This window comes from Scyliorhinus canicula, chromosome 13, assembly GCF_902713615.1.
Source record: "Scyliorhinus canicula chromosome 13, sScyCan1.1, whole genome shotgun sequence".
Classification (NCBI taxonomy): domain Eukaryota; kingdom Metazoa; phylum Chordata; class Chondrichthyes; order Carcharhiniformes; family Scyliorhinidae; genus Scyliorhinus; species Scyliorhinus canicula.
The window spans coordinates 126091773-126117280 of NC_052158.1; the positions used below are offsets into that span (position 1 = coordinate 126091773).

At 49.3% G+C, this 25508-nt stretch overlaps 1 protein-coding gene across 1 annotated transcript in view; it reads left to right on the forward strand.

The window, feature by feature from the left end:
• The window catches only part of LOC119975643 (adhesion G-protein coupled receptor G7-like), a 96128-nt gene that overhangs the window by 48234 nt on the left and 22386 nt on the right, over positions 1 to 25508 (forward strand). The window contains exons 7-9 of the mRNA XM_038815424.1: positions 3354 to 3461; positions 18098 to 18261; positions 22191 to 22349. Coding sequence (XP_038671352.1) covers positions 3354 to 3461; positions 18098 to 18261; positions 22191 to 22349 — 431 coding nt within the window. The remainder of the gene's footprint in view (positions 1 to 3353; positions 3462 to 18097; positions 18262 to 22190; positions 22350 to 25508) is intronic.

The window sequence follows — 25508 nt, forward strand, 5'->3', positions numbered from 1 at the left end:
AGAGAGATCTCGGCATACATAAATCCCTGAAAGTTGCCACCCAGGTTAATAGGGCTGTTAAGAAGGCATATGGTGTGCTAGCCTTTATAAGCAGGGGGATTGAGTTTCGGAACCACAAGGTCATGCTGCAGCTGTACATAACTCTGGTGCGGCCGCACCTGGAGTACTGTGTGCAGTTCTGGTCACCACATTATAGGAAGGATGTGGAAACTTTGGAAAGGGTTCAGAGGAGATTTACTAGGATGTTGCCTGGTATGGAGGGAAGGTCTTACGAGGAAAGGCTCAGGGACTTGAGGTTGTTTTCGTTAGAGAGGAGAAGGCTGAGAGGTGACTTAATAGAGACATAAGATAGTCAGAGGGTTAGATAGGGTGGACAGTGAGAGTCTTTTTCCTCGGACAGTGATGACCAACACGAGGGGACATAGCTTTAAATTGAGGGGTGGTAGATATAGGACAGATGTCAGAGGCAGTTTCTTTACTCAGAGAGTAGTAGGGGTGTGGAACACCCTTCCTGCAACAGTAGTAGACTCGCCAAATTTAAGGGCATTTAAGTGGTCACTGGATAGACATATGGATGAAAATGGAATAGTGTAGGTCAGATAGGCTTCAGATGGTTTCACGGGTCGGTGCAACATCGAGGGCCGAAGGGCCCGTACTGCGGTGTAATGTTCTATGTTCTATACCTCCTGTATGCATGATGAACTCTATCTAATCAAGATATTCCAAATTATAAAATGTCGTGATAACGTAAACTGGGGAGAAATAATTTCCAATGAATTGATAATGAGGATTCAAATGATAACCAAATTAACAAAGGAAGAGTTTCAGAAAATTCTTTAAAGGGTGACAACAGGGAATGGCCTACAGGAAGCAAAAATCCATAAAGATTTTCTTTATAAGGAACGAGGCTAAATATTTGAAAAGGAAATTTTATAAACTTGAAGCCAAAAAGCAGGGCAAACATTAGGTGTAGATCTCTTTCAGAGAGCTAGCACAGAGGCAATGGGCTGAATGGTGTCCTATATAATAGGAACACCAGACTTCTGGTGGCGGCCATGAGCTGAGTGGTCGCACGAAAGCTGGCTCTCTCCTGGAAACTTCTCACTAGGCCTTCTTAATCCATCTAGCGGGCACCAAAAATACAAAAAGATTCTCCAACCTCACCTCCACTTGCTACCGAACTGACTGAGATGCCAGGCCGCAAAGCCAGCAAAAGCAAAGGAAAAACCCAACCCCTAGTCATGTGGGGCGGACCATATCTGAGCATGGCGGACCCAGTAGGGTGCCAACGTTGGTCCACTTGTCGACAGTGAAGCTTATGGAGTTCATATCCATGGAACTCCAGAAGCACAGAGAGACGATAAAAGAGGATCTCATGTTGGCTATGAAGTCAGCAATAGAGGCCATGTTGGCCCCCATAAAGGGAGCAATGGACAGAGTGGAGCGGAGACTGGAGGCTCAAGAGGCGACAGTGCGGGACTTGGAGTAAGCGGCCACCAACCAGGATGAGAGGATTGTATCGCTTGAAGCTGAGGTGGCAAGGTTGGGGACAGCCCTAAAGGTATATAGGAGATGGTGGAATGCCAGGAAACCATATCCCATCGACAGAACCTCTGAATCGTCAGGCTACCGGAGGGCAGAGAGGGTAAGAACCCTACAGGATATGACTCAAGGATGCTCAGAAAACTGGTTGGGGAGGAAGGCTTCTCCAATCCCCCAGAGGAGGGCAGGGCATAAAGGTTGCCCCGACAAAAACCCAAATCAGGGGAACCACCATGGGCAATAATACTGAAGCTCCAAAACTTCCAGGACAAGGAATGGGTTCTGAGGTGGGTGATGAGCATGCGGTCATGTAGGTGGGAAGGACACGCCATCCGTATAGGAGGAAACAAACAGTTTTGTACAAAAGAATAGACTCGGGAAGAAACAGTGTGTGCAAACTATGAACATACGCGATCTAAGGAGGGGAGGGAGCAACTATACTTGGGAACATATGTAGGGGCGGGGAGGAACCCAGGTGGGTTGGGAACAAAAAACGTTTTCCAGGGGGGAAGCCACCACACTAGCGAGTAGGCTGGTGCATGCGAGCAAAGAGGGGTGAGAGCCGAAGAGGGAGGTAGTGGCTAGCAGGAATGGAGGTAAAGCAGCAAACTGGTTGGGGGGGGGGGGGGGGGTAGAGAGGATGCTGGAGCTGAGAAGCAAGGCAAGGGATGGGGCATGCAAGGGTAGGGGATGTAACAGGGGAACTGGGAAAGGGAAAGGGCGACTGCACAGGCAGGAGGTAGGGGGTTGAGGTAGAGATGGGCAGCACGGTAGAACAGTGGTTAGCACTGTTGCTTCATAGCTCCAGGGTCCCAGGTTCGATTCTCGGCTTGGGTCCACTGTCTGTGCGGAGTCTGCAGGTCCTCCCCGTGTCTGCGTGGGTTTCCACCGGGTGCTCCGGTTTCCTCCCACAGTCCAAAGGTGTGCAGGTTATCTGGATTGGCCATGCTAAATTGTGTCCAAAAGGTTAGGTAGGGTTACTGGCTTTTGGGGCTAGGGTGGAGGTATGGGCGTGGGTGGAGTGCTCTTTCCAAGGGCCGGTGCAGACCCGATAGGCTGAATGGCCTCCTTCTGCACTGTAAATTTTGTAAAAAAAAGAAAGCAAACCTAAAAACAAAATTACATAGAGCACTTTTGCATATTCCTAGGGTCAGATTTTCAAAGGAAATAGTGTCAGGACCCAATGCGGCTGGGAATTAAAAATCCTAGTCCCAGAATAATCCTGATATCTCAGGGACAGATTGGATGTTCAAAGGGCCTGTGGGGAAGATGCAGAGAGAAACACAACGCTATTGATTTATAGCTCCTTAAGGAGCTTGTTAAGGGGCCTGCCTATTCAACATTTTTCTGGTGGACCGGAACAGTATTGTGTTAAGTTAGTGCACGCTTGTCATATTTGTTGCAGTCCTCAAGTAAATGTCTCTGGGATTGTTCTTAAATCTAATCTGTGGGACTAACAAACAAAGACATAAGCGCTACCCTTCTCTTCGATGGTCTTGTTCGACCTCCTGGCCTTCTGACAAACGTTCCTCCAATTTGTGAGGCAGCAGCAGCCCCCAACATGAGATCCACTTGTTTTTGCCCCTGGAGCAAAGCAGCCTGCTCCCACCTCCTGAAGGTGCATGATGCCTCAGTCAGGTGTCGAACTTGCACCATGGCCAATTTGAGCCCTTTGCATTAGAATATCATCAGAGTGACCCAGCCGAACTGCAGGGTCAGGAGCCAGTAATTATCCTCGTGTTGGATTCCCATAGCACTTTGAAAATATGCTAATTTCTTTAAATGGTTATTTCTCTGTTGTACCTCTGTAGATAATGCCTTGAACTTGACGAAAACTGCAATTAAATCTGTTTCCAAGGAAGATGATATTAACAATAGCGAATTGGAGGCATACATCTTCATACCTGAAAACTCTTTCGGTAAGGATTTTGCTTATTGATATTAAAACGTTTTAGTTCCTGTGTTTGAAAATATAAGACTTGCAATTAGAACTTACCATAATGAGTGTATTAACTTGGCAGTGCAAACTGTAGTTGGTGGACTGCTGAAATTGTATGCCACACATGTTGTGAATATGTAGTCCCTGGTTCACATATTTTAGAAGACTACTTTTAGTTTTGAGAATTGACGTTTTGACTGTGGGGAATGGTGTCATTGGTTGAGAAACTGAGGAGCAACCCTGAGGTGAAAGTAATTCATACAATCTTAAAGTTTATTATATCCAAAATATTGAGGTCAGGTTGCTGCAAGTTGACAAGAGGCCAGCACTAGAAAGGTAATATTATAAATAGCAGGATACTTACTTGGCTTCTTTGTTGTGTCTTTATTCGAAATAGGAGTTAGTCCATTAAATTATGTGTTTCCCAGAATCAAGGAATTCTTTGGGAATTAAAAGGTTGTAAAAGCTATATATCTCTTTAAAGAAAAGGAAAAAGAAGTTAGGGGTAATTAACCTAAAGATCTATGTGAGGATATCTATCCCAAGACATGCCATCATTGATGGGCAGAGCCTAATGAGATTCTTTGTTTTGAGTTTATATTCAAGAGTCGGTCAGTTTAACCAGCTGATATGACTGGTTGGGAAAAGCAGCTGGAAACCTATATCACCGAAATTAGGGCAGTTGCATCTCGCTGAGAAAAATTACCCAAAGCTGATGGCATTAGTAAGGCCAGCAATTAAGCCGAAAAAATATGAGTTTCATCATTCTGCATGGAATGCGATAATAATAATCTTTATTCTTGTCACAAGTAGGCTTACATTAACACTGCAATGAAGTTGTTGTGAAAAGCCCTAGTCGCCACATTCCAACGCCTGTTCGGGTACACAGAGGGAGAATTCAGAATGTCCAATTCACTTAACAAGCACGTTTTTCAGGACTTGTGGGAGGAAACCGGACCACCCGGAGGAAACTCATACAGACACACGGAGAACATGCAGACTCTGCAGACATAGTGACCCAAGCGGGAATCGAACCCGGGACCTTGGCGCTGTGAATAAATAATGCTAACCGCTTTGCTACCATGTGGGTGGGGGGGGGGTTTCATCTCAGTTTAGATTTTGTGCAGGTAAAACAGCTGGTAAATCTACACTGGTGTCATAGCAAGTGGAAGGAGAGATTGCAGAATATAATGCTACAGTTATAGCAAGGGTGTAGAGAAACGATCAACTTAATAAGAGGTAGGTCCATTCAAATATCATGTCATTTAAATCCTTCTGGATTATGTGGACTAAAGGCCTGTGGTCTGTTTCCACCATGAACTTGGCAGACTGTATACGTAGTCATGAAACTTGACTATTCCTGTCAGGAGACCCAAGTATTCATTTTCGATATGGGCATGCCGCTGTTCAGTCGGAGTCATGGCCCTGGAGGCATATGCCACTGGAGCCCAGGACGAGGAGTCATCTCGCTGGAGGGGCACCGCCCCAATGCGGTCCTGGCTTGTGTCTGTGGATATCTTGGTATCCTTGGTTGGGTCAAAGAATGCCAGTACTGGGGCTGTGGTGAGCTTCTCCTTCAGCTGAAGCCACTCCGCTTGATGTGTGGGAAGCCACTGGAACACTGTCGACTTTTTAACAAGATGCCGGAGGGCCATGGTGTGGGATGCCATATTGGGAATGAATTTTGCGAGAAAAGTTACCATCCCGAGGAAATGGAGGTCCGCCTTTTTGTCCTCTGGGGTCTTCATGGCATTGATTGCCAGCACCATGTCAGCATCAGGTTGCACACCCTGCTGTGAAATGTGGTCACCCAGAAGCTTGATAGCGGACCGACCAAATGAGCATTTGGCCCTGTTGAGCTGGAGGCCATTTTCATGAATCCTCTGGAAAACCTGTTTGAGGCGAGCGATGTGATCCTCGGGCATCGTGGACCAGATGATCACGCCGGCCACATAGACTCACACCCACTCGATGCCCTCCATCATTTGCTCTATTATGCGATGAAATACTTCGGAAGCTGAGATGATACCAAAAGGCAAGCGGTTGCAGCAATACCTGCCGAACGGAGTGTTAAACGTGCACAGCTTCCGACTGGACTCGTCCAGCTGTATCTGCCAGAACCCATGGGACGCATCCAGCTTGGTAAAGAATTTGGCATGAGCCATCTCACAGGTTAACTGTGGGTCTGGTTCAGCTCACTGGGCTAAATCGCTGGCTTTTAAAGCAGACCAAGCAGGCCAGCAGCACGGTTCGATTCCCGTACCAGCCTCCCCGAACAGGTGCTGGAATGTGGCGACTAGGGGCTTTTCACAGTAACGTCATTGAAGTCTACTCATGACAATAAGCAATTTTCATTTTCAACTCTTCACGCTTTGGGATCGGGTAGTGCTCTCACATTATGTTGCAATTCAGGTCTTTGGGATCAATGCAAATGCGGAGTTCACCAGAGGGTTTCTTGACGAGTCTGCAGCCACCAAGCGAGGATCCCAGACCGTGGGACCATGAGAGGCCCACACCGTCGGGAATTCAACCAGTCAGGGACGGAGAATCGTGGGGCTGGCCTCAGACAATGGCCTGAGGCGGTGGTTACGCGGCGCGGTGTACTCCATGAGCACGTCGATTTTCGGGGAGATTAGAATAACGGAACCGATGCCGCACCTTTATGGGCTAGGTCCGCGCCGGAGAGGCTCTCGCTTTGCCGTCCGGTGCCAACGACCTTTGGGGCCACGCCGACCGGCATTGGGACTGGCCGAAAGGCCTTCGCCGGTCAGCATGAGTCCGCGCATGTGCCGGAGCATCAACGGCCCCTGTCGTCACCCCGGCGCATGCGCGGTGGAGGGGGTCTCTTCCGCCTCCGCCATGGTGGAGGCCGTGGCGGCGGCGGAAGAAAAAGAGTGCCACCACAGCACTGGCCCGCCCACCAATCGGTGGGCCCCGATCGCGGGCCAGGCCACCGTGGGGGCACCCCCCGGGGTCCGATCGCCCCACGCCCCCCCCCCCCCAGGACCCCGGGGCTAGCTCGAGCCGCCTGCTCCCGCCGGCACCAGAGGTGGTTTAAACCACGTCGGCGGGAGAGGCCTGACAGCATAGAACATAGAACAGTACAGCACAGAACAGGCCCTTCGGCCCTCGATGTTGTGCCGAGCAATGATCACCCTACCTAAACCCACGTAACCCGTAACCCAACAATCCCCCCATTAACCTTACACTACGGGCAATTTAGCATGGCCAATCCACCTAACCCGCACATCTTTGGACTGTGGGAGGAAACCGGAGCACCCGGAGGAAACCCACGCACACACGGGGAGGACGTGCAGACTCCACACAGACAGTGACCCAGCCGGGAATCGAACCTGGGACCCTGGAGCTGTGAAGCATTGATGCTAACCACCATGCTACCGTGAGCAGCGGGCCTTCGGCCCATCGCGGGCCGGAGAATCGCCGCGGGGGGGCCGCCGACTGGCGCAGGGGGGATTCCCGTCCACGCCGATTCCCGGGTGGCAGAGAATTCCGGCCACGGCAGGGGCGGGATTTACGCTGGCCCCGGACGATTCTCCGACCCTGCTGGGGGGGGGGGGGGGGGGGGGGGGGTTGGAGAATTTCGTCGCACGTTTCTTTTTTAATATACTATATCCCTATTCATGCACTAAATCACGTCTGAAATTAAGTATTCTTTCCTCAGTCTTAGAAAATTAAAATAAATTATTGGGGTTTCTGTCCGGTATCCTACCAATTATTGGAGTCTGGTTCTCGATCAGAAGATGAGGCTATCTTCTCAGGTGAGCTACGAAATACATATACTTGGTCCACGTTACAACTATCTCTCTTAGCAAACAAACAGATGAATTGAAAACAGAAAACCTCCCTAGTTGTACCCATTACCATAATGACACAGCATGCTCTGGGATGTCTTCAAACTCTCACAGAATAGTCAAGAAACAATGACATTATCCGTAAGGTATGATTTTGTGAGTATGATTCTGTCCCATCATCACCATCCCTGGGTATATACTGTCCTATCAGCAGGACAGGCCCAGCAGGTGGCACAGTGATACACAGTCGAGAGGGGGTAGCCTTGGAAATCCTCAACATGACTCTGGATCCCAGGAAGTATCATGGCACAAGGTCAAACATGGGCAAGGTGGAAACCTCTTGCTGATTCTCACTGATGCCCCTGCACCCCCAGCTGATGAATCAATAGTCCTTCATGTTGAACACCACTTGGAGGAAGCACTGAGGGTGGCAAGAGCACATAATGTCTTCTGGGTGGAAGACATCAATGTCCATGACCAAGAGTGGCTCAGTAGTACCACACAGACCAAGCTGGCCGGTGCTAAAGGACACAATTGCTATACCAGATCTTTGCGGGTGATGAAGGAGCCAACAAGAGGGAAAAACATACTTGACCTCACTCTGTCCAACCTGCCTGTCACATATGCATCTGCCCATCACAGTATAGGTAGGAGTGACCACCTCTTAGTCTTAATGGAGATAATATCCCATCTTCACATTGTGGAAACCCTCGATCATGGTGTGTGGCTCTACCACTTCGTTAAATGGGATGCACTTAGAACAGATCTAGTATTCCCAACAATCTTCAGCCGCAAGTGCAGAATGGATGATCAACACCTGCAGATACACGAACTCACTACCCCTCGGCAGCTCTACCCTCTCCCTTAGCTCCTCTACACTGGCGAACCCTTCCTCCAAATACAAATCCGTCACCTTGACCAGCCCCACTTCCTTCTACCTCCTGTATGCATTATCCATCCCCCCAGCTCAAACCCACGATTCTTGCACAGCGGCGATAGCACCGACATCCCTTCCACCCTAAAATACCTCCTCAGCTGATTCCATATCTTCACCGTGGACATCACTGGACTCCCTGAATACCTACTCGGAGCCATTGGCAATGTGGATGTCACCATAGCTCTCAAACTAGACCCCTTACAAGATTCCTCCTCCATCCTAACCCACTCTACCCCTTCTCCTTCCCACCACCGCCACACCTTATCCACATTCGCTGCCCAATAATAATGAAGCAAGTTCGGCAACACCAACCCAGCCCCTCCCCTGCTGCCTCTGCCTCGGTAGCAGGGTCCTCCCCACCATCGGCACCTTCCCCGCCCATACAAAGTCTGAGATGATCATGTCCAATTTCCGATAAAAAGCCTTTGGAATAAAGATCGGAAGAGCTTGAAAGATAAACAAGAACCTCGGCAGAATATTCATTTTCACCACTTGGACCCTCCCCACCAACATTAAGTGCAGTGTATCCTGCCTCCTACGATCCCCCTTGGCCTCCTCCACTAGATTTGTTAAGTTCCAATTACGGAACCCCATCCATTCCCTCGCTATCTGAATCCCCAAATACCGAAATCTATCTCTCGCTATCGTAAATTACATCCCCCTAAATTAGCCCGCTGTCCCAGTTCATTCACCGGGAATACCTCGCTTTTCCCTACATTCAGTTTGTACCCCGAGAACCCTCCAAATCTCCCCAATAGACCCATAATCCTTCACATACTCTCCAACGGGTCTGAAACATACAGCCAGAGGTCATCAGTATAGAGCGACACTTGATGCTCCCTCTGTCCACTCATAATCCCCTGCCACTCTGCCGACCCCTTGAGATCCATTGCCAATGGCTCTATGGCCAGCGCAAACAGCAACGGCGACAATGGGCACCCTGCCTTGTACCCCTGTGTATGTCAAAGTTTTGTGAGCTCATATCATTTGTCCTCACCCTCGGTGCCACATACAGCAACCGCACCCATGTCACAAATCTCGGCCCAAACCCAAACCTTCCCAAAACCTCAAACAAGTACTGCCACTCCACCTGATCAAATGCCTTCTCCGCGTCCATGGATACCTCCACCTCCGGTACCAGAGCCCCCGCCAGATTCATCACCACATTCAACAGCCGTCTTATATTGCTCTTGAGCTGTCTGCCCTTCACGAAGCCTGTTTGATCTTCTGCAACCACCCCCGGGATACAGTCCTCCATCCTCCCCGCCAACAACTTAACTAATGCTTTCACAACCGTGTTCAATAGTGATATGGGCCTATACGACCCTCATTCCACTGGATCCTTTCTTTTTTTTTAGGATTAGTGTGATTACTGACTATGTCCGTCTCCGGCAACTTCCCCTTCTCCAGTGCTTTATTAAATGCCCCCAACAGATGTAGTGCCAGGTCCGTCGCAAATTCCTTATAAAATTCACATGGGTACCCATCCGGCCCAGGGGCCTTCCCCGACTTCATTCCCCTGATGCTATCCAGCATCCCCTCAGCCCCAGGGGCTCCTCCAATGCCTGCCTCTTTGCTTCCTCCACCTGGGGAAATTCCAGCTCGTCCAGAAACCACCCCTTGTGCCCCTCCCCTCCCCCCGGGTCCGCCTCATAAAGTCCCTGGTAGTACTCCCTAAATGTCTCATTTATCTTCCCTGGCTCCCCAGCCAGGCTCCTCATCCCCAACCCAAGTCTGTATCTTCAATATTTCCCTGGACGCAGCCCGCTTTTGCAGCTGGTGTGCCAGCATGCGGCCCGCCTTCTCCCCATACTCATATTGCCCCCTCCACCCCAACCAAAATCACCTGACTCCCTACAAAGTAATCAATCCTCAAATACACCTTATGGACGTGTGAAAAGAAGGGATACACCATTCCTCCTGGGTTCCGAAAATGCCATGGGTCCACCATACCCATCCTCTCCATAAATCCCCCCAGCCCTCGTGTCATTTGTACCCTACCCATCGACCTGGAGCTCGACCTATCCACCCTCGGCTCCAGGACAGTTAAAATCTCCTCCCATAATCAACTGGTATGTGGCCAAATCTGAGATGGCTGCCAGCAAACCCCTCAACATCCCAATTTGGGGCATACACATTTACCAACACTACCGGTGCCCCTTCCAATACCCCACTCACAATCACATATCTCCCACCCGGATCACTCACCTCCTTCGCAATCACAAATCCCATTTGTTTGCTCATTAAAATCGCACACCCCTCGATTTCAAATCAAACCCAGAGTGAAAAACCTGCCCGATCCACCCCTTCCTTGACCTAACCTGGTCCTTCACATGGAGGTGTGTCTCCTGCAGAAAGACCACCCCCGCTTTCAGGCTCCTGAGGTGCGCGAACACCAGTGACCTTTTTACCGGCCCATTCAGTCCCCAGACACTCCATGTTACCAGTCTTACCGGAAGCTTTTTCTTTTCATTTATTTGTCCATGGGATAGGAATATCACTGTCTGGGCCAACATTTATTGCCCATCCCTGAGGTCTTTCAGAGTCAACCACATTGCTGGTGGGTCTAGAGCCACATGTAGACCAGACCAGGTAAAGATGGCAGATTTCCTTGCATAACACACATTAGTGAACCAGATGGGTTTCTGCGACAATTGACAAAATTCCAGATTTTTATTAAATTCAAATTCTACCAGCTGCCCTGGTAGAATTCGAACCGAGGTAACCAGAACATTACCCTGGGTCAATCTATTACTAATCCAGCGACAAGACCACTATGCCACTGCCTCCCCAAATTGCCCAGGTATATCTTGTACACAAAAACCTGGCCAAATCCAACCCAGCCAAGTACCATCCCATCAGTCTACTCTTGATCATCAGTAAAGTGGTGGAAGGGATCATCAACAGTGCTATCAAGCAGCACTTGCTTAGCAATAACCTGTTCACAAATGCTGAGTTTGGATTCTGTCACGGTTACTGAACCCCTGACCTCATTGCAGCCTTCATTCAAATATGAACAAAAGAGCGGAATTCCAGAGGAGAGGAGAGAGTGACTGCCCTTGACATCAAGGCAGCATTTGATGAATTCGGCATCAGGGAGCCATACCTGATACAAAGGAAGATGGCCGTGGTGGTTGGAGGTCAACCATCGCAGCTCCAGGACATCACTGCAGGTGTTCCTCAGGGTATTGTTCCTGGCTGGACCACCTTCAGCTGCTTCTTCAGTGACATTCCTTCCATTATAAGATGAGAAGTGGAGATGTTCGCTGATGACTGCGCAATGTTCAGCATCATTCGCGACTGAAGCTATCCATGTGAAACTGTAGCAAGATCTGGACAATATCCAGGCTTGGGCTGACAAGTGGCAATTAGCATTTGTGCCCCACAAGTGCCAGGCAATGACCTTCTCCAATAAGTGAGAATTTAACCATCACCCCCTCACATTCAGGCATTACCATGCCTGAATCTCCCATATCAGCACTCTGGCGTTACCATTGAGCAGAAACGGAATTAGACGAACCATCTAAATACTGTGACTACAAGAGCAGGTCAGAGGCTCGCAATCCTGTACCCATCTACGAGGCATTTAGAGTGTGATGGAATACTCTATTTGCCTGGATCAGTACAGCTCCAACAACACTTGAGAAGCTCGACACCCTTTGGGACAAAGCAGCCCATTTGATTGACACCCCATTGACAAACTCTCAGTTCTTCTACAAGATGCATTGCAGGAGCTCACCAAGGCTCCTTCGGCATCACCACTACCATCTAGACAGTCAAAGGCAGCAGACACATGGGAATACCAGCTGGAATATCCCCTCCAATAGACTCACTTGAAAATATAGCACCATTTCTTCACTGCAGCTGGGCCAAAATTCTGAAATACCTCTGTTTTTTTTTTATAAATTTAGATTACCCAATTATTTTTTCTATTAAGGGGCAATTTAGTGTGGCCAATCCACCTACTCTGCACATTTTTGGGTTGTGGGGGCGAAACCCACGCAGACACGGGGAGAATGTGCAAACTCCACACGGACAGTGACCCAGAGCCGGGATCGAACCTGGGACCTCAGCGCCGTGAGGCGGTTATGCTAACCACTAGGCCACCGTGCTGCCCTTGAAATACCTCTGTTAACAGGGCTGTGAGTGTACCTGCAACCGCAGCAGCCAACCACCACCTTCTCAAGGGCAATTAGGATGGACAGTAAATGCTGGCCTCATTCATTGACAGGATGTGAGGTAATGGTAACTACCAGGATGTTGATAGCTGCAGATTCAGTAATGGTAATGCCATTGCATGTTAATGTCCAGATATTTTTTTAAAATTGCCATGGTGGGATGAGAACCCAGATCAACAAAGCGTTTCCCATAGGGTCTCTGGATTAGTAGGCAAAGGACAATAATACTGCACCATAGAATTTACAGTTCAGAAGGAGGCCATCCGGCCCATCGAGTCTGCACCAGCCCTTGTAAAGAGCATCCTACTTAAGCCCATGGCTCCACCCTATATCCATAACCCCACCTAACATATTTGGACACTAAGGGGCAATTTAGCATGGCCAATCTACCTAACCTGCACATTTTGGACCGTGGGAGGAAACCGGAGCACCTGGAGGAAACCCCCACAGACACAGGCGAAAGTGCAATCTCCACATAGACAGTCACCCGAGGCCGGAATTGAACCAGGGACCCTAGAGTTGTGAGGCAGCATTGCTAACCACTGTGCCACCATGCAGCCCTAAGGTTAGGTGTCCCTCATTTAAAATTCTTTCTTGGATAAGTAATTGATTTACAACCCTTCCGAATTTGCCGAATGCTTCTAAAAACGGTAACTCCCTGTAGTAATCCACGGGAGGCAGGAGTTCCGTCACCACACCAATATTTATTTACAATAACGATATTACAGGAGCAGCTACAAATAGTGCTGCTAGTAGTCCAGTCAACTTAAGACTGGCTCACAAAGCCTACACAGGTGATTATATGGGCCCCCTCAATGAGCTATCATTGAGGCAGCTCATACTCTAATTGGCCAACCAATAAAGCCAATTGGAGTTCATTACACCCCTCCCCACAAGGTCCGAGGAATTCCTGCCAACTGGAATTCCTCTGAGCTTCTTCCTGCTCCTCATGTCCAGGTCTGTCACCTGTGTCGTCCGCCGGGTCGTTCTCCGAAGTGGGCGTGGTGTACCTTATAGGTGCCCGTCTTTTCCTGGACAACCTCCTTGGAAGTTGTTCTTCCCCCTCCTTGGGGAGAGGTGTCGCGGCGGCCTCGTTGAGCGTGTCCATCTCCGACTCTGACGACTGGATGACGGGGTCTGGAGAAATTGCTCGGGGCTGGGGTGTGGGTATCCTTTCCGTCTGGGCTATCCCAGCATGAGGCAGTCCTGCTTCGCCTGCCTCCAGGTGTGGTTCCGCTGCCCTTATTTGGTCTAGGCGTTTCTTCAGCACCTTACCTCCTATTGAATCCTCATAGGATATGGGCCCTGTTTGGGACTCTACCGTGCCTTTGACCCACGTTGGTCCATTCCCATAATTCTTGACCCAAACCGGTGCCCCCACCTGGAAATGTCTCTGCTGCCGACTATTATCATGCCCCCTGCATTGGGCCTCCTGTTGTTTCTCCACTTTCCCCGTTAAATTTGGGAAAAGGAGACTCAGCCTCGTTCGCAGCCGCCTTCCCATTAAGAGTTCAGCTGGCGGTATGCCCGTCGTGGAATGCGGTGTGGTCCTGTAATCAAACAGCCAGCGGGAGAGCTTTGTGTCTATTGACGCTGCCGACTGCTTCTTGAGTCCCGCTTTAAGTGTCTGGACCGCTCTCTCTGCCAGGCCGTTGGATGGTAAGGGGCTGTTTTGATGTGACGGACTCCGTTTTCCTTCAGGAATTTTCCAAATTCCCCACTTGTGAATGCCGTTCCGTTGTCCGACACCAATACCTCCGGAAGTCCATGTGTTGCAAACGAGGCCCTGAGCTTTTCAATTGTCGATGCTGTGCTTGCCGTGTTTACCCGGCGGACGTCCAACCATTTGGAGTGGGCGTCCACTATCACCAAAAACATTGAGCCCATGAAAGGGCCGGCGTGGTCAACATGCAGGCGGGTCCACGGTCTGCCTGGCCATTCCCACGGGTACAATGGCGCCGCTGGTGGCACTCTTTGCCCTGACGTACCAAGGCTGCTATGTCGGTGTCCAAACCTGGCCACCAAATGTAGCTTTGAGCTAGCATCTTCATTTTAGATACCCCTGGGTGTCCGTGATGTAGCTCAGTTAAGATTGCCTGACGGCCTGGAGCTGGGACGATTACCCGGGCTCCCCATAATAGGATACCGTCTTCTACGGTTATTTGGTCCCTTCTGCTCCAGTATGGGTGCATCTGGGGCTCCACTGGTCTTTCCAGTTCCCCTGTTAGCAGTAAATGCTTCATCTTGGCTAAAACTGGGTCTTTTTGCGTCCACAACCGAATATGTTGTGAGTCTACTGGTAGGGTGTCCAAAAAATTTAGAGTCATTACTGTCTCCTCTACTTTTGGTATTTGCAGCGGAGTGTCCGGGAGGGGAAGTCTGCTCAAAGCATCTGCATGTGCTACTTGCGTTCCCGGTCTGTGCTCCAGAACATATCTATATGCCGCCAGTAGCAACGCCCAGCTTTGGATTCTAGCTGATGCAATCGGGGGTATTGACTTGTCTTCTTTTAATAACCCTAATAACGGCTTATGGTCCGTCACTATGGTGAATTTCCGCCCGTACAGATACTGGTGAAATTTTTTTACTGCGAATATCACCGCCAGTCCTTTCTTCTCGATTTGGGCGTACTTCCTCTCAGCCATCGCCAAGGTCCTCGAAGCATAGGCTATTGCCCGTTCTTCCCCATTTCTTCCTCTATGGGCTAAGACGGCTCCTACCCTGTAGGGGGATGCATCACAAGTGACCACCACTTCTTCCTTGGGTCATAATGCTCTAGGACATTTTCGGATGACAGCTGTTCCTTGATGTCCCTAAATGCTTGGTTTTGGCGGGTGGACCATTTCCATTCTTGCCCCTTTTTTAGTAGCTGGTGGAGGGGTTCTAGGATGGACGCCCTATTTTCAATAAATTTTCCATAATAGGTTACCAACCCTAGAAATGATTGTAACTCCTGGACCATGGTGGGAGCTGGGGCTTCTTTTATTGCCCTTACTCTGTCTTCTAATGGGTGTAATCCTGACTCGTCTACTTTATATCCCAGGTACGTCACTTGTGGGGCCCGAAAAACACATTTTTCCCTTTTTAGCCGTACGCCTGCCTTTGCGAAACGCCTGAGCACTTCCTCCAGGTTCCTTAAGTGTTCCCTGTTTGTCCTACCCGTGATTAAGACATCGTCCAAATAAATCGCCACCTGCAGTAGTCCCTGCAGAATATTTTCCATCGTACGCTGGAATATAGCGCAGGCTGATGACACTCCAAAAGGTAGCCTAGTATAACAAAAAAGGCCCTTCAGGGTGTTGATTGTAGCGAACTTCTGGGAGCCCTTGTCCAGTTTTAACTGCAGGTAGGCATGGCTCATGTCTAGTTTCGTGAACAAAAGCCCACCTGCAATTTGGCATATAGGTCGTCTATTTTCGGGATTGGGTATTTGTCCAGCAGTGCGTATTTGTTTACTGTCTGTTTGAAATCTCCACAGAGACGTATCGAGCCTTCTGGCTTCAAAATTGGTACCACCGGCGCTGCCCATTCCGAAAACTGTACTGGTCTGATAATGCCGTCGCGCCGTAACCTTTCTATTTCGTCATCTACTTTCTTCCTTAATGTGAAAGGTACCGGCCTGGCCTTACAAAATTTCAGAAGGGCTTCTGGGGCCTATGATTTCCCCAAACCTTCCTGGAAGACCTCCGAGTATTTTTGGAGTACTCCACTCAACTGCCCGCTTCCACTCTGGAAAATTTTCATCCAATCTAATTTTAGGTCTTTCAGCCAGTTCCGTCCAATTAAGCTTGGTCCGGAGCCCTCTACTATCGTCAACGGTAATCTGAGCAATTGTTTCTCATATTCCGCAGGTACATGAGTCGTGCCTAGAACTTCCAGGGGTTCCCCCGTGTAGGTTTTAAGTTTTGTCGATGTTTTTGTTAGGGTTAGTGGCTGGAGTCCATCTTTGATTTTTCTAAATGCTGCCACTCCCATTACTGATACGGCCACACCCGTGTCTATTTCCATTATTGTCGGCCGCCCGTTCACCCGTGGGGTAATCCTAATGGGTTCTGCTTTCTTCGTTGTAATATTATATAATTGTTCCCCTTCGGAGGAGGATGGGGCGTCTAGGTTGTGTACTTCCCTGCGTCCCCACCTGCTATTCCTCTTTTGCCACCTCCTTCTAGGGTTTCTGTTGTTGTTACCCCACTCTGTCTAGTGCCAGAAACGCTCCTTCTCTGTTGGAGGAGCCTCAGCCGGTACTTCCCTCTGTCTCCAGTTAGTCCTAGCAGACTTGGGGGCAGTTCTGGGGTTTTCCTTTTTCCCTCTATTCCTCAGGTTTTTCCCGAGAGCGGCTATCTGGTAGCAGGACCCGTTGTGGTAGTCCCTCTCACAGGTATCTACCTCCATTGGCGTGCCCTGTAGTTCCTGCGCCCCACTTGCTGCCTTTTCTAGGGACAGTGCGAGCTGTAACGCCTGCCTGTAGTCTAGCTCCGTTTCCGCCAACAGGCGTTTCTGTATTGTGAGGTCGTTTATACCACACACTAACCGGTCCCGAAGCATTTCATTTAGCGTCGGGCCGAACTCACAATTTTTCCGTCAGCCTTCTCAGGCGGGTCAGGAAATTCGTGACTGACTCCCTGTCTTCCCGCTTCGTTGTTAGGATCTGTACCTACGCAAAATGAGGGGTAGTTTTGGGTCGTAGTGCTCTTTCACCAATTCCGTTACTTCTTGGAAAGTTTTCATGTCCGGCGCATCGGGATAAGTCAGACTACGTATAATGGCGAAAGCGGAGGGTCCGCACGCCGACAGCAGAATAAGCCATCTCCTTTCGTCCGTCAGTATATAATTTTCCCGGAAGAAGTAACACATTCTCTCCACATACTGGGACCAGTCCTCAATAGCCGGGTCGTATGCCTCTAACCTCCCAAAAAAACGGCATTTTTAAAATGGCAAGGCTTACCCTCCGAGTGCGGCAGCTGGTCTCCGCAAAATTCTTAGTTTACCTCGTCACCACTGTAGTAATCCACAGGAGGCAGGAGTTCCGTCACCACACCAATATTTATTTACAGTAACGATATTACAGGAGCAGCTACAAACAGTGCTGCTAGCAGTCCAGTCAACTTAAGACTGACTCACAAAGCCTACACAGGTGATTATATGGGCCCCCTCAATGAGCTATCATTGAGGGAGCTCATACTCCAATTGGCCAGCCAATTGGAGTTCATTACACTCCCAAAATAAAAACGTCTATAAGGTCTGACCTTATTGCAAGGATTGCAGATGTCACATCTCCAGTTCATTAGCTAAGTTAGCCCACCTGCTGTCATGATATTGTCTTTCTAGCTGTTAACCTCTTAAGTCAACATGGCCCCAACATGTTAAGTGTAATAAACTCCAAGCTAGTTTTAAATGCATTTATCCGATTTGCTACAGTTAACATTAATTCTTAAAGCTAAAAGTTATATTCTTAAATGCCAGAACCATGACCTAGATATTGACAAGAACAATAACACATGTTGTGTGTAAAAACTGACATGATTTGAACTGCATATCTAGCCAATATCACATTTTGGAAGGGGGACGAGAATTGGCAACATTTTGCCTTTAAAGATTAATTTAAACATTGGCCTGTTGAATCCTAATTATCTATCACGATTTCTCAATTTAATTATAACTTTCTGAGTGTTTCATATCCTTTATTCAGAGGCTGGTGTTCACATTGGATTTATACTCTATAAGGATGCTTCATTCTTTCCAACTCCGAAGAAGAAAGATGGCATTGTGATGAAGACTCAAGTAATAAGTGGCACTGTGGCTAATCACAATGGTTTCCTTGCAAAGCCAGTAACAATAAAGTTCAGAACAAAGGTAAGATAATTATTAGCTATAATAGCTGGTAATGCAAATAGTGTTGGCCATTTAAAAGTGCAATTACATTGCCTTTCATCTAGCTTACAAATGTACTGTATGAATAGAAGTGCAGTAAACTAGTGGCTTTAAACAAATTGCTTAATTGATATATTTATATAAAGGAAGAAAGAAGCAGCTGATTTGTGCACAGCAAGCTCCCACAACTGATCATGACCAGATAATTTGCTTTAGTGATATTGATTGAGGGATACATATTGGCCAGCCCATCCTGAATAACTCCCCTGATCTTCTTTGAAATTGCACCATGGAATCTTTTGCATCCAACGGGAGCACAGACTGGACTTCGGTTTAATGTTTCTACCCAGAAGAAAGCAACTCCAACAGTGCAGCCTCCACTATGTGCTGCACTGGAGAATCAGCCTAGATTTTTGTACTCAATTCTCTGGAGTGGAACTTAGTCGCAGGGTCAACCTTGTGCTCTCGCTGGTGGCGAGTTTAGAGGTGATAAGGGCATTTACATGGGAGGGATGGTGGCTGTTAGATCCACACTTAAGCTGTAGGTTAGAGCACAAATAGGATTATTATTGCTTAATCAAATCACTACCACTCCCCGGAAGGTCTCCTTCCCTGACCTGTACCCAGGTTGGGGCTTTTATGCCAGGGGTATACACCTGTATGGGGAAGCCCCGCCCCTTTATCAGGGACGTTTATATTCCTTGGAGGGCACGGGAAATCTGATGGTTCCTTTCGCGTGACCTGTGCTGGGGTTATAACACCCCTCCCGTCACCAGGTCCGGAGAAATGTCCATGTCTGTTGGAACCCGTTCTGGACCTCTGGCCCGTTTGGATCAGGGTTGATGCTCTGGCATGGTCTGTGTTGGCCCGACGGCATGTACTGGACTGGAGAACGGCGCTTGCGTAATGACCACCAAGGTGGAGCTGGTGTTGTTGGCGTGGCTGCTGGTGCTGGTGCCTTGGATGGGGGCAGCGTGACATTCCAGTCTCTGAGTCAGAACTGAGTAGATCCTCGTCCAAGATCTCGGCTTCCTCAGTTGCGGGGCTTTAGTCTGTCACCACAACTGGGGCCGGTGGTGAGGGCAGTACGGGCAGGAGAGCCAGCGGCGGGCCTGGTGGAGCTGGGACTGCAGGGGCAAGCAGGCTGTTCGGCGAGGACATCTGGCATACGGCTCTGAAGATGATCCACATGGCGATTCGATTCCCGCCCCTGTTGCCCTGACCTTGTAGGATCCCGGCCCAAGGGCACCTTTGTGACACCTGGGACCCAAGCAGCCCTATCGCCGATGATGTGGCATACTTTTTCCATGGTGGCCTGAGTGGCTTTCACCTGCATCCACACCACTTCCAACCACTTAGAGTGAGCGCCTACAGGAGGAGGATCATTGTCCCCAGCAAAGGGCCTGCAAAGTTGATATGAACCTGGGCCCCAGGCTTTCCCGGCTATTCCCAATGATGGAGTGGGGCTGCCGGGGTAATCGTTGGTGCACCTGGCAAAGGTGTATTGCTGGGCTACTTGTTCAATGTCCATGTCAATGCCAGGACACCAGACATAGCTCCGTGCAGACACCTTCATTTTAGACACTCCTGGGTGTACAATATGGAGGTCTAGTAAAAGCCATGCCCCATAAGAGCACACTGTCATATCTGTTTAATTCTTGCACCTTCCTCATGTAAGCCTTCAGGTCCTTGGGCACAGCCCAGTGCTGGGCCCTGTACTGCAGAAGAAGAATTGCATTCTCACTGTGTACTGTTCTTAGTCATCCATAACTGCATTGAAGTCTTCAACTTCCTGATATGCGGCATGATTATGGCATCCACTGGGGCCTGACAAGGCCTAGATGAGGTAGACCGACATATAGCAACTTGTGTCGACGGCAGCTCCACTGAATCCTCATCACCAGTGTTAGATCTGAGGTACGCAGCCACACATATGCCGTAAGTTATAGTACAAAGAGGTTGATTATTACTTACAATCAAATCATCACAACTTCTCGGAGGGTCTCCTTCCCCAACCTCCACCCACATTGGGGCTTTTATACTAGGGGGCTACACCTGTTAAGCGGAAGCCCCGCCCCATTACCAGGGAAGTTCATATTCCCTGGAGAGCATGGGAAACCTGATATTTCTTATCCTGTAACCTCCACTGGGGTTATAAAAGTGGCTTACCTGAACCCATCGCCTTTCCACTTCCATCGGAATTAAGTTCTGGGTGGAAAGGCCCATGGTTGGTTGTCCCATCCCGTTGTCACCATCCTCCATCTCATGGACCAGACCTGCTGTTATTGCCAACCCGGTGCTCCCACCTCGTAGCGCTGCTGGTATGTATAACGGTGGGAGGTGCAATTGGGGGTTTGACGGGGTGGGAAGTGAGGGTGTGTGGGTCCCATGTCCTGTCCATCCTCCCCTCCCCCGCATCCTCCTTGTTGGACGAGGACTGCCCTTCTCCCTCATCCTCCTTCTCCAGCAGATCACACCTCTGCTGTGTGATGTTGTGGAGGGCGCAGCAGGGCGCCACGATATGGTCCCTCTAGAACGCTCCAGGCACCTGAACTGCACCTTCAGGAGGCCGAAATACCGCTCAATCACCCTCCTGGTTGTTGTATGGGTGTCATTGTAGCAGGTCTCTGCATTGGTGTGTGGCCTCTGGATAGGTATCACCAGCCATGGCCGCAGCGGGTAACTCTGTCACCCAGGAGCCAACCCATTCAGCCGTGGTGTGGGGGAAGGGGGGGGTCCTCGAACAGGAATCACCAAGTGTTGCAGGATTAAGGCATTGTGCACACTGCCCCGGTATCGGGTGCAGAGGCGTACGATGTGCAGCTCCTGGTCACAGACCAGCTGAACGTTCATTAAGTGGCACCCCTTTATGTTTGTGTAAAGTGGCCTGTTAACCATAGGTGCCTGTAGGGCGACATGCATCCTGTCGATTGTGCCCTGGACCCGAGGAATCCCGGGGATGCCGTTCAATCCTGCTACTTGGGCATCCTGGTGGGCTCGGTCCACATTGAAATTAATGTATTGAAATGTGGGCATTTTGGGTGGAGAGTTTGGGGTGGGGGGGGGGGGGGCTGTGTGGCGGGTGGGGTGAGGCGATGGGGGCACCCACACAGCCGGTGTCACTGTGTAGAATCAGGGGCTGAAGTGGGTGGTCAGCGGGTGCACAGAAAGATGGCCACCGTAATGGCTGTGGGTGCCTGGGCACTGCCCTAGCCCCGTGGGGTGTGGGTCACCCCGACCGCCCGCCCTATACCCCCCCCCCCCCCCATCTCCCGGTCTTGGCAAAGCCCCACCCCAGCCAACACAAGCCAGTGTCTGGGCTGGCAGTCCGAGGTTGGTCCTCTCCATGTCCTACCTCGCCTCTCTCTCTCTCACCAGCAAGCAAGCCAGGCCCACGATTCTTGAGAGCACACGTGGACCGCGCCGTTAGGAACTTGGCCCATCGGAGGTCGAGAATTGCAGGTGGGCCTGCTGATGATATGCAAACGGCATTTAAATGCCACGTGGCGCATTTACGCCATTTTCGGGGTACTGGGGTATCACCCCGATTTGGCATCTGCCGCGATTTTGAAGTTGGAGGCTATTGTCCGCCCAATCGCATTTCCTGATTCCGCTGCCGGCTATCGGAGAATCCCGTCCAAAGTTCCTTAAATACATTTAGAATTTTGCTCACACAGCAACTGTTTCTCATTTTTAAACAAAACAGTTAAGATGTTACTTGATATGTGTATCCTGTTTGTCAATCCAAACGTGGAATGCTTCACATTGGCACTTGGAATTCCTTTCTCAATATTGATATTAGACCCCCAGCTGATATGAATAAAATAGATAAAATAAAAAGAATTTGTACTCCAAGGGAAACTTAAGAAAAGGTGTTTCCAGATTGAATTCCAGTTCTTTTTTAATTTCAGGAGCTGAATGATGGATTTTACTTAAAAGATCATGAATGTGCCTACTGGAATTACACTGAGAAAGAATGGCAGACAAATGGATGTCAAAAGAATGGATTTGATAATGGAACACATTTCACATGTGAATGTTGTCATCTGACTAGCTTTGCAGTTCTTATGGTGAGATATGATTCACTTCAGCTTTATTTTGGATGTGAGTTCAATTCCCGTACCAGCTGAGAATTCTGAATTCTTCCTCTGTGTACCTGAACAGGCGCGGAATGTGGCGACTAGGGGCTTTTCACAGTAACTTCATTGCAGTGTTCATGTAAGCCTACTTGCGACAATAAAGATTAAATTAGATAAGAACTAAGTGATAACAATAATAGTATGCTGAGGTAAGCCTTCATACATGTCATGTAGGTACAACATCTCACATGCTCATCCACAATCATGAAAGATTACAAACAGACAAATGTAATCATTTTTGTATTATGTCAAGGATTGATTATGGGACTGGTTCCTTTGTTCTTAGGTCTCATTTATGTGTGTTCTCATTTTTTGCGCTGCATCAGCCTTTGTTGTGTCGTCAATAATACATGTATTAGCAGGCCAGAGCCAAATACAGTGATTCCCACACTTTCCTGCAGCAATGTTATATGTAAGTACTCTGTGCATTTGCTATTCTGTAAAAATAATTTAAATCCACTCTTCTATGGACACACCTTTGGTGCTGTTCCTGTGATAGTTGTCCTTTTATTAGAAGGTGCCACAGGCCGGCATGGTGGTGCAGTGACCTGACAGTGCTGAGGACCCGGGTTCAATCCTGGCCCCAGGTCACTGCCCGTGTGGATGTTTGTACATTCTCCCCATGTCTGTGTGGGTCTCACCCCCACAACCAAAAAGATATGCCGGGTAGGTGGATTGGCCATGCTAAATCGGAAAAATTAATTTGGTACCCTAAATTAAAAAAAAAAGATGGCACATCAGCTAGAGATATTTAACTTGGCATAATGGGGATGGGGGTGAACGTGGCAGGGGGGTGGTGTGGGTAGGGCAGGTAGGCGTTGGTGGCGGTGGTGCTCTGTGATTCTCTTTGATTGCTGGGCAGGTAATTTGGTTTCCACAAACTGTGGGATAGTTGCGGGGCAATTGGTGAAATTACCGACAATTGCCAACAATACTTTTGTTGCAGATCAAGATTTTTCAATGATGGATTTTCCCTCATCAGTACTTTGAGTTTAATGAGCAGCATAATGGTCCTATTTGAAATCAGATTTTGAATGATGGAAATCACAGTAAGCAGAATATATACTGCCTGCATATACAGCTGCTACAGTAACCAGCTGTAAGCTTGAAAGTCAACAGAAAGGAAATCCAGGTGGGATGTATAATCACTGGCCAATCCATAACCATTGCTGCAAATGAAAATCTATCCCAATGAGTAAAGCCAAAGTATAGAATCGTGTGCCAGTTATTCACTGCTGCTCGACAAACTTTCTTTTGGTGGTCAACAGGCCTTTCTGCCATTTTGTAGCATTGTTCTGGATTATGATGCGCTGAATGTCGGAAATGCAGCTATGTTATATTGTATGGTATGTAGTTGGTACATGAAAGGTTAAAAGCCTGGGTTAGCGAGTGGATGAATCTGCAACGGTACTTGTTTTTAAATCCTGATTTAAAAGACCACCAGGCATTTTGGCTATAGAGGTTCAATAAAAGCACCATAAAAATGAAATTATCATTCATTCCAACCATGTATATTGTCAACTTGAAATTGAGCTAATGGACTTTTGTTTGAACAAACAAGGTTTTCTGGGGAGTAGATAATTAGAGGCAGGGTGCAGGATTCTCCGATTTTGAGGCTATGTCCGGAGGATCCCTGGCATTTTACTTGGGAAGAATTGGTGCCGCCCCAGCACCGATCCTCCGACCGGCTGAGGGGCTAACAGCCGTGCCACATAAATCGCCCGGCCTCCACAAAATAAACGGCCGGAGAATTGCCGGGTCCATGGTCGCACATGTGCACGGCGATGACCTGCAGAGGTCGCGCCGTACAACATGCCGCCGGCTGTGCGCAGACCCGACCTGCCAGATAGTGCCGCCCTGGACAACCCCTCGTCACCCCTGGATACGCTCCACCAGTCCCCCCAGTCCTCGCCGAAGCCCCCACTGGCCAGCAGCACCGCTCCACCTCCCGACTGTGGTGGTGCTGGACACATTCCGCAGCTGCCACGTCGGGTTCCCGACCGCTGAGACCACGGGTCAACCGTGCTGTCGGGAACTTGGCCCATCGGGAGCGGAACATCGGGGAGGGCCTTCAGGTGATGGCCTGAGACAATCAGGACAAGCAGCTTTTTGCTAAATGCTGGGAAGTTAAACCTTAGTTTGACACATACCAGAATCTGCAAGCTGTTTCCTGAAGGTTTTCTCTCCCTCTCTCCAATTAGCATTTTAAAAGGAGCTCTATTCAAGTGTACAGGTTATTTTTGCCAACTGTATTAAAAGTGGATTTTGAAAAGATGGTGGAGGTTCAGAAGGTACAGGAGAAGGCGATCAAAGAGGTGGAAGGAAGGTATCTGAGAATGAGGACGAGATCCTGGGCCTGTCAGTCAGGGTGGAGGGACACGAGGCCCTACACAAGCGATGGCAGGAGAGGCTGGATGACCTAGAATATAGGTCTCGGAGTCACAACCTGTGGATCCAGGGCCTCCCTGAAGGTGTGGAGGGGGCGGACGCGAGCACGTATGTGACTACAATTCTGGGGACACCAATGGGCGCGGGGGCCTTCCCGCGGCCCTTGGAACTGGATGGGGCGCAGAGAGTCCTCGCGAGGAAACCGAGGGCAAAGAAGCCACTGAGGGCGATGGTGATAAGGTTCCACCGCTTTACAGACAGGGAGCGTGTCCTGCGTTGGGCAAAGAAGGAGCGGCGAGATTCGCATATACCAGGAGCTGAACTGGTGAGGAGACGTGCGGGATTCAACCGGGCTAAGGCGGTCCTCCACAGCAAAGGGGTGAAGTTCGGGCTCCTGCAACCGGCGAGACTTCGGGTAACGTACCAGGGCAGACACCATTATTTTGATAGGCCGGATGAGGCGTGGACATTCATTAAGCACGGAAAGCTGGACTTGAACTAAGGGGCAGCTGCACGGTGGGTGAAACCGTGGGCGGAGATGTATAACCGTGTGTTGGCCTGGTGTAAGTTTGTTTGTAGAATTTAAGTTTGTTTGCTTTTCTTTTCCTGTTTTTTGTTTCAGGGGGCGGGGTAACGCCCGGGTTGTGTTGTCCGGCGCATGGGAAGGATCCGGATGGCACTTGCCCTCTTACCCTGTGGGGG